The 10,041-nt window shown below is 42.3% G+C and overlaps 1 protein-coding gene across 10 annotated transcripts in view; it reads right to left on the bottom strand.

Moving 5' to 3' along the window:
• Positions 1-10,041, bottom strand: part of ctbp2l (C-terminal binding protein 2, like) — a 99,871-nt gene that overhangs the window by 5,001 nt on the left and 84,829 nt on the right. For 9 of the 10 annotated variants that reach the window (XM_082544994.1, XM_082544993.1, XM_082544996.1 and 6 more), the window contains 4 exons: positions 6,232-6,446; positions 3,107-3,237; positions 1,343-1,470; positions 778-895 (listed from right to left, as the gene is read on the bottom strand). In XM_082544994.1, the coding sequence (XP_082401120.1) occupies positions 778-895; positions 1,343-1,470; positions 3,107-3,237; positions 6,232-6,446 (592 nt within the window). Of the gene's footprint in view, positions 1-401; positions 477-777; positions 896-1,342; positions 1,471-3,106; positions 3,238-6,231; positions 6,447-10,041 lie in introns of all 10 variants that reach the window. The other variant, XM_082544992.1, reaches the window with a different exon arrangement.

Below are 10,041 nucleotides of genomic sequence, written 5' to 3'. Positions count from 1 at the left end.
AATACTTCCTGAAACACAGACTTCCTGAGACTGTTTGGTGGAAAAGAGCTAATATGTCACATTAGTTAGGGGGGGAAATGGGTGTGGAAATCACAGTAAAATCCATCAACCAGAGAAGGAGAAAATAGCTGGAAAGAACATTCCCAAATACCTATAAGAAGGAAACCACGAAGCATGACTCCATCCATGGAAGCGCACCTCAGTGGTTTCATGTCATGCTTTCTGTGACACTCAAAAACCCACATTCACTGCTACCCATCTCTATTCTGTGTTCATTCAAACAGGTAAGTGCTGAAGGGGAACTACAGGAGGGACACACATCAGGTGAGCTCAGGAGGTGAGAGGGTCTTATATCCAGGACCTCCAACCGGAGGCTGTTGGCCCCAGATGATCGTATTTACCTGGTCCTGATCTAGGCATTAATTTTGTCTTGGGGGATGCCGGTTGTTACGCCTGGAAGAGTTTGGTTCACTTGGCTGCGTGAAAGAAGCACATGGAGGTGGAAATGCTGAGATCAAGAATGGCGAAGAGTGGGACAATGTGGACAGAATTTATTTCTGCTGCTAAGGGGAAGCGTTAGCGGATGAGATGCTAGGCTCTACAGGAGTGGTGAACTAACCTATAAAAACCACCGATCTATCAAGACATCTTTTACAACTGTATAAAGGCGGAGCAAACGAAGGAAATTGCTCTAGTTTATGATACTTTAGTGTAGCTCACAGGTGATAAAACTGTTGTTCTTAAAATGAAAATAATGGCTGTATTTTCAGTCCTTACCTGTAGGCAGCGCCATTATGCTCAGGGTGAACGCCTGGCTGATCCATGACCGCCCACGGTGCCGTAGTGACAAAGAACTCCTTGTTGACGCAGTTTCGTAGGCTGTCAGGGATACGGCCTGTCACGAGACACGCGTTCAGCTTAAAAGAGCTGCATAAATCTAACACACTCGAAGGCTACGACTTGTTACAGGGCATGAGCGGCCAGGCTATGCAAAGTGTTAATGAGTTCAGACTGACAAACATATCAGGCTTAGATACACAAATGCAAATTAGGACCATTTAACAATCAGTTTTTTAAATTCTTTTTTTTGGCCAGGGTGGCGGCAAGGCCAGCCCCCGAGAGCCACTCTGTGTCGTGAAGCTAAGGATAACATCAATTAAGAGGTCCAGATCTAATAAAGGCTGCCGAGGGTCTATTGAAGTGGAAATGTGACATCTGGGAAAGAAAAGACGTGCAACAGGTCACGCGGGAGACTGCACCGAGGCGCGGGCCTCCATAATGAAGCCGTGGATGTTTAGTTTCGATGGATGTTGGACAACAAAATTGAAACGCGGCGGCTTACCGGTGATGGCTCTTCGGATCTCGGTAGCTGCGGCCTCCCTCATTTCCAGTGAGGCCTGCTCGCTGTACCAGGCTGTGTGTGGCGTGCAGATCAGGTTTGGAGCATCTTTCAGTGGGCCCTGAGCAAAACTACAGCACACAGTCAAATTAATACAGTATGCACATTTTCTCCAACAAGCACATGATGACAGAATTATATTAAAACTAACATCAATAACAGGCTGTACCGGATGTTGTGGAGGGCTTCACTAATTAACTTATAAAGAAATACAAACGTAGAATTAATTATTTTTATTTTGAGGCCAATGACAAAACATATTCTTGTATATCAAAAACCATCTGATACTGTAACTATTTCTTTTCCTTTAAAAACTATTTGTGTACAGTTTACATGACAGTTGTCTGGAAATATGGCCAGTGGGGTAAAATGTCAGATCCTGTTATTCACAGATGCCACCATCTTCTCTTCCTGCTGCTTTGATACTTCCTTTCTGTCAGCCTCTTTCCTCTCAGGAGACTCACAAAAACAGATCAGCATCAACTCCCTCCTCCCCCTCCATCATCCTTGTAACACCTAGCCTGGTTCTCTGCGTGTAAGCTTTGCAACGCGTCAGCAGCGTCCTGAAATCGGTGTCATGCCGCGTGGGATGGAGGTCCAAAGTTATGAAACGCTCCCCCGTTGACATGCTGGGTTAGCGGAGCATGAGTTCCAGATTCATCGGGTTCAGTTTCAGCCTTCTTGAGCAGCCACTCAGCTGAGCAGCTGTCCAGAAATAATCAGCCTCCAAACTCTCTGACTGCCCCCGACGCGTGAACAACACAACACCAGTTACCCGCTGAGACGGAAAACACGGATCTTAGGATGGTGGAGAAGTGGGACGCGTACCAAGCTGTTTGCCTTCTGATGAAAGCAGTTCATAGCTCAAAGCTAAAACACGGTGTCAAATCATAAGGGGAACAGGTGAGCTTTGGGAAATAAATCTGAAATTATTTCATTTACAATTATTTCAGACTGGTTACCCAGTGTCACCAGTATAGTTCATGATGAAGCTGTTACCAGATTTTCCAATTATTCATATCACCAGTACTTAACTGAATTAATTTGTTTATAATTGACAACAAAAGCAACAAGTGTCAAGATGTCATTTGAATAGTTATTAAATCAATTCAGCAGTACTTGTAACTCATTCATTCATTTGCCAAAATGAAGAAATTATAGATTTATTGATTATACTTCAAATTAAGCTGTACACTTTCACTCTTAATTAGCTGATTGCATGTTATGACACACTTACTGATGCCTTTTCACCTAGTTTTGGCCTTTCACCGCTTTGCCCCCGGCACTTTCTCACGAATAAAGCGTAAGGAAAAATGTCCAAGAAGGTCTGTTTTAATAATCCTGTATAAATATGGTCTTTTCTTGGGTTATCGTTGTGTTTGGATACCAAAAAATGGAGATTATTCACCTCTTTTTGCACCTCTATTCAAACTCAAGCATACACCTGTACCTTTAAATGTTTTTAACTTGCTCTGACAAGAATAAATCCAGCTCTCCATCTCCTCAATTCTATTACACACAGGGCCCTGAAGGATCCTTTTAGAAGCACATGATTTCTCTTTTATCTCATTATAACTATATCTGCCATTGTTCCTGCCTGTCTGTCTATCTCTTAAAGGTTTTCTGTTTCTTTGTCTTTCCCTTCCTACACACCCATCACTTTGCTTGCCTATATCTGTCCAGGATTTGGCACATGTGTGCATTTACCTGAAGGGCTCGGTCTCATGGACGTCTAAGGCAGCTCCGCGTATCCTTCCCTCCTTTAACGCCTGGGCCAGAGCTTTCTCATCCACCAGACCTCCCCGTGCAGTATTGACCAAGAATGCACCCTGACGCATCTGTAGTGCAAAAGGCATGCAAACACAAACAAGTCAACACTAGGCACAGATGAAGCCAGCTTTTTTACAGCTCATGTATGGACTTTTGTGTGTATGCCAGCCTGGCAGGCAAATGAATGTGTTTGATCTAAAAGAGAGCATCAATCTGGATTATATGTCTTAAGACATATTAAACAGGACATAAATTGAGAAGAAGGAATAAAATGGTGACATCTCTGTTTCACCTGACACCTGAAAGATCTAGGAGACAGAAAGGCAACTGGGACAAATGCTGTCAGATGTGGGATATAGAGCAGGCTTTGTTCAAACCAAGGAGATGAAATGAAGGACGAGGGATGAGCTGAAAGATGAAGTAGCACCGCCACCCCTTGCTGCTTACCGGGGGGGGGAGAAAATAAGGCACAACAAAAAGTGTATGAGGGAGGAAGAAGAAAAAAATCAAATGAATATGCTCAGAAGAAAGTAATCCCTTAATGTTGACAAAAGCTGAAATCCAGGGGCATGAAAAGCCTTTACGCTGGCAGGCAGTCTTTTATTAGGCCTTGGTGGTTTTGACACACAGAAAATACACAAACATGCACACACACGTTTCCACTTTAAACGCTAAGAGCCACTGCCAAATTCTGGGTGAGGAAAGACAGAAAAGTGTTCTTTCATTGCAGCACTTAAGAGGCAGCTGAGAATCTTGTGCTTTGGAAAAGACACAGAGTTAACTGGGTTACCCTACACCCACTCCTCTTCATCTCCTCACATACTGTAACTCAGGAAGAATGGAGCGCGAGGGACAAGACAAAGAGAGAGAGAGAGTGTGTCACAGTGCGGGGTGATATTGACAGAAGGAAGATGCGTCCCCAGCTTGTGCAGTTCCTCAGCTGCCCTGCAGGTGTCACCCCAGGCAGTGCCTCAAGAGTGCAGTTATTGACTCAGAGAGCAGCACTTTCCCCTCACACTGTGCAGCCTAGTCGATATATTTGCTGTAGCCGTGGGCTGGCACTAATTGCATTTGACAGAGCAAAGGAATGAATTTGTGTCCAGCTTAAGATAAAGAGCAGGGAATGTACAGGCAGGAAGGCTGCTGCTGTTTCCAGTCCTTTTTTTCTTCTTCCTGCTTTCTCTTTCTGCCAGATATAATGCTCTTTAGGACAGACACTAGGCTGACAGAGTAATAATATACCAGCATCTCGACTTGTCTACCTGCTAGATAGCACCGCATTAAGCCCACATCAGGTCACAGCTGTTCAATGGGATGTTCAGCTCTGTCTGGGTGACACGTGTGCGGGCGACGCGTGTCTGTGTTTGTTTTGAGCAGAGGTGGGACCAAGTCATTGTTTTGCAAGTCTCAAGTAAGTCTCAAGTCTTTATCCTCAAGTCTCAAGTCAAGTCTCAAGTAATGTCAGGCAAGTCAGAGTCGAGTCTCAAGTCACTGGTGTAAAAGTCCGAGTCAAGTCTCAAGTCTGAAACTTTGAATTTCAAGTCCTTTCGAGTCTTTAAAAAAAAAAAAAAAAAAAGCATGTTGCAGTTATGCTAAATGTAAATATTAGACCATGTAATTTTAAAATCTGTGTTTTTCTCAACACATGACAAAATAGTGAACTTAGAAAATATACACAAATTGTGAAATTGCACCTCTTTAAAATGCAGCTCAATTAAACCTAGCTCCAAGAATAATTTTCACCGACAGTTCTGAGATAAGCTGCATGTTATTCTTGGATGCGGTTGTAGGACCAGCTTTAAAATCGCATGACAAAAATATCATACATATTAAAAAAAACTGCATCACCAACGTAGCCTGGACAACATTTGCTAGTTAGATGAAGTCAGCTATCTCATCGTAGCATATTTATATGCATATTTATAATCATACGGTTCTTGGAGTGAGTGCATACTCTCATGAAGTTTAGTAACTTCAGGTCACTGCAACAAGCCCAGGTACAGTTTACCGACGGATGGGTGCAGGACCTTGAAACGCACCGTGTAGAACGAAAGACCATCGTACGTATCATAAGTTTACCAGTCTCACAAATTGTCGTCATAAATACACATTCCTTAACCGTTTATTAATAGGACCTTTGAGCTCAACGGTAATTAATTAGTAGTGGAAATAATTTCTGGTAGCATCACAGAAATGTAGCAGTGACAATAATACTGTATGCTGTAATCGTACTGGGCAATTAGTGATACAAAAAACCTGTTTTATCCTGTGAATAAAAGTATATGTTTTTGTCAATGTACCATAATAACAGAAGCGAAACGCAATATTGTGTCAGGACAATTCACTATTTATGCACAATAAATAAAGGAGCATAGCGCGACAATTTCTGTTCAGCGCCAGACTTGCTTGTAACCTATATCACCAATTATGTTAAGAAAAATGACGCATTAACTACAACAGCAGACTGACCTTCGTGTAAATGCTTGGAGCAGACTAACCTGTGAGCTGGAGTGTTCTGGGACGTTATATTTGGTCTTAGAATGGCTGCAATCCAGGACACCCGTCGCCTCTTTGTTACTTCGGAAACATGGCTCGAACAATTTCTCTTCAACGACGTAATCCGATAACAACCGATCTCTTTACCCGTCGGCTTCCCGTGGCTGTCATGCGACCGGCTATTGCAGTTAATAATACAACAGCTTCTTGACATTTTTGTGTTTCTTTTTATCGCTGTATAACTGATTTTAATTGAAAGCCTAGTACCGCTTGCCACGAGTTCCCAGAATCCTTTGCGGTTCTACCCGTGAATGACGTCACATTTTCAATCTCTATATAATATGCATGTTAAATTTTATATTTGGGGTAAAATATCAAGTCTTTTCAAGTAAACCGGTTCAAGTCCAATTCAAGTCCCAGGTCATTGGTGTAAAAGTCCAAGTCAAGTCACAAGTCTTAGAACATTTTTTCAAGTCAAGTCTAAAGTCATAAAAGTAATGACTCGAGTCTGACTCGAGTCCAAGTCATGTGACTCGAGTCCACACCTCTGGTTTTGAGTAATGCACCTGTTTGATGGTGAAGTCGTTGATGAGGTGATGGTTGTGTTCGTTCAGGTTGCAGTGCAGGGAGACGCAGTCGCTCTGGTAGAGCAGGTCCTGCAGGGTGTAGACGCGCTGGACGCCCAGCGAGCGCTCCAGGCCGTCCTGCAGATAGGGGTCGTAGAAGATGACGTTGAAGCCGAAAACCTTGGCTCGCACTGCAACCGCCTGGCCCGAACGACCTGGGGACACAAACAAAGAGTTTATAAAGTTTGTCAACGTGCTCAAAGACACAGAGGGATTTCTCGTACGTTAACAGAGCGTGTCTTCTCCAGAAAAAGCCAGGCAAGTTCAAAAGTTGCACTGTTAAATACCAGTTCACTGATCATTTACATGTCTTGTTAACTATTAACTCTTTAAGTAGTCTTCCGAAATAGTTCTCCAGGCTTCTTAAAGGACATTCAAAGCTCTTCTTTGGATGTTGGCTGCCTTTTGTTCTGTTCGCTGTCAAAATAATCCCACACTGCTTCAGTAATGTTGAGGTCCGACCGCTCCATGGTTTGTGTGTGTTTTCTATCCAGGTATGCTTTTACTGAATTGGCAGTGTGTTTCGGGATCACTGTCATGTCACAAAATTAAACTGCTCAGATGCCTTCCAGATGGTATTGCATAGTAGCCAAAATTTGACGGTACATTTCTGTGTTCATAATACCATCAATTTTGACAAGATCCCCAACACCACTGGTTCATCTTGGTTCATCATACCATAAGACCTGTTTCCAGTTCTTGTGTAATTTGTCATATCTCAGCCTTTTCTGTTTCCCTTGCTTAAGTCTTCTTGACAACCACCCCTTCCATTGAGACCATCCCAAAAGGTTGATTCTGATCATCTGGATGTAGCGTTTTCAGTGGGTGAGTGCACGATGACTGAAACTAGCACCACTGAACAATGGGCTGGGAGGTCAGTTGTTGATCAATGGTCATGAGAATTTGCACATTAATGATCAAGGAACTGACCTCCCAGCCCATCGTTCATTCAGTGATGTTAGTTTCAGTCATTGTGCAATGCACTGTTTATAAGGTTGGGGAAACCTGCAGTCAGCTGAGACTGAAGAAGTCACTTGGATGAGTGACGAAATGTTTCTCCCACTGAAAACACTACATCCAGATTGGGATTTACTTACTTGGATGATTGAGCATGCATCAAGACGTATTAGACCATCTACTAGTTTGTAGACATGTATCAAAAAGATGTAGGACGTAGAATTGCGTCCGCAGTGTTTTCTATCTAACATTCACACTCCAGTGAACTCATTGGGTTCAGTATCTTGCACTCACAATATCATTATGCAGAGGAGGACCAGGGATTGAACCATGAATCTTCCAATTAGTATGGGAACTCCACAACCTTCTAAGCCACAGCCATCCACCACTCTAACCCTTTGACGACACACTGCAAACAATGCAGAGATATAAGTTTTTGTCTTATAGCTCTTCAGAAACCACCTTGCCAATCCAAAAAAAGGGGGGAATAGGTTTTATTATTGTGATAGAATACTATTGACAAACTGCCTAAAGATACAATTTAAAATGAGTTCTTTGCTAAATTGAGCACTGGCTCATCCCCTGATTTGAGTGCTTTTTTATGCTTGAACGATAAAAAAAGAGAAAATAATCAAGTACAAGTTCTGACCTGAAAATGAGCGAAAAAGAAGCCAATGTCTAAAAAAAACTTCACAAAAAATAAACCTTTCATTCTTCTAATAGTAACAGGATGTCACTTGAACATCTTTCATGTTGCAACAGCCTTTTCATGTCGGCTTTATTATATTAAAGTTGTGAAAAAGGCTACTTTTAATATCACTAAGGGAAAAAAGGCTTACGATGAAGACAAGGAGCTATGATGAAAAAATTAAAAAACAACAAGAACAAACAAACAAAGGGCCTCATTCACCGTGTGTGCTTTTTAATTTGTGCACAAAATAAGCACTCAAACAAAAGTCAGGTTTGTGGATCGTGCAAAAGCAGCCAATTTTACTCTTACTATCGTGTGCACGTTAGAGAATCACTGTAAATCAGCAGGTGCACGCACGTTACTTGCAGTCAGCATACTTCCGTGGCCCCATTTTTCTCTATATAAGGAAACGTGTTTGCCTAGAGGCGGATCACAGAGAAAGCTGTGAAGCTGTTCTAAGAGAAAAAAGGTCACTTAAGCAAAAAAAAAGTTGTGGACTGAGGAAACATAATGTCTAAGGTGGAAACTGGAAAGACACACCAAGAGACTCGGGTTGCAATCACTGAAGCGGTAAATACTGAATCCTTGACGCACAGACCGTGACTTAGATATAAGAAAAAAGCTTAAGATACAAGTTTATGGAAAAAGGAATAACCGACCAGATTATACAAACATCCGTAAGTAGGACATTGTTGAAACAGTGGCGAGGTGACGGTGATGACGTCCAGCAAGGATGAAAGGCAACGAATTTGTGTTTATTTTATGTAATTGGCCACTGCCTTAATAAATTAAAGGTTTTTTAAGTGTTTTAAGTCAGTTTTAACCTGCTAAGCATTTAGTTAAAACATGTATGTTTATATTTTCTAAGTCTGAGGCAGCTCTACGTTCGTTTGCCGTGCACCAACCACTTCAGGCACGAAAACACGGATGGATCCCGGATTTGTGAGTAAAACATTTGTTTGTGCTGATTAGGCACACGTTTGTGCAAACACACTGTTTGTGAATGAGGCCCAATGTGAGGTGAAGTTGTGAGACAGTGAATCAGAAACTGAATGTGCAGCATTCGAGCCTCTCCCTCTGTCTCTCACAGCCATTTGTTGTGTAGGATGCGAGTATCCACTCTGTTGGCTGGAGACGCCAGTTTCTGCTCTGCAGCAGCAGCTGAGAGAGAGAGAGGGACAGAGTAATGGAGAGGTGGATGTTGCTGCTCGTAAAAAGGATCGATAAGGTCCTTTACACTCTCAAGGTCCCCTCTTTGTGATCGAGCATTATATCCTGCTCTTACACTCCACAGCTGAGGAGAATCACTCCTTCTCTTCTTCTCCTTCAATGTCAGCCGATAAGAGACGTGCAATGCTAAAGACCCAGATATAGCTGCAGCTATCGCACAATAAAACTACAAATTTTGCGATGATCACAGTTGCGCACTTTACTTTTCTTCGAGTGATTCATCTGTCCATTTCTTTCTGCTAACGTTACTTTTCCTAATTTTCACAGGCCACGTTTGACACAACACAGAGCGTGGGTGTGAGCTGCTGTAAGTGCAAGCTAAAAAAGCGATGCAGACAGCAGCAGTAAAGGAATCAATTTTTTAAAAAGATTTTTCTTGTCAGTTTGAAACAGACCAGGTCATCCTGCAGCTGCAGTACGATGTGATTTACTAAACCTTTTGGAGCAGCTGTGGAAAGTTGGATCATCACTTCTTCTGCAATGATTTCTTCTGCCTCTCTGATTGTTGGAAAATGTCTGCAAAGAACTGGGTTTAAAGAGAAACTAGATCTACATAATCTTGATTTACAATGAGATCAGTTAACAGCTGAAGTTTTTGGCATCTAAAAATACCTCTAACTTTGTTGCACTGGGAAAAAAAGAATTTGTATTTTTTTTGTGCGGATTTTTCCTTTAATATGTCAGCTCCTCTGTCGTCTCTATTTCTAAGCCTCGCCCTCCCGTCCCACACTTATCAATGCCACATGCAACGAAAACCAGGGGGTCTGCCACCCACTCAGGTGGATCTGAACATTTTGATCTCTGTCATTTCACTCTCGACTCGGCAGCAGATGTTTGCTTTGCATTGCAAATTTTTCTGCTGACAAAGGTTT

The sequence above is a fragment of the Aulonocara stuartgranti genome (assembly GCF_965226115.1).
Source record: "Aulonocara stuartgranti genome assembly, chromosome: 8".
Classification (NCBI taxonomy): domain Eukaryota; kingdom Metazoa; phylum Chordata; class Actinopteri; order Cichliformes; family Cichlidae; genus Aulonocara; species Aulonocara stuartgranti.
This window is presented reverse-complemented; position numbering and strand designations above follow the sequence as displayed.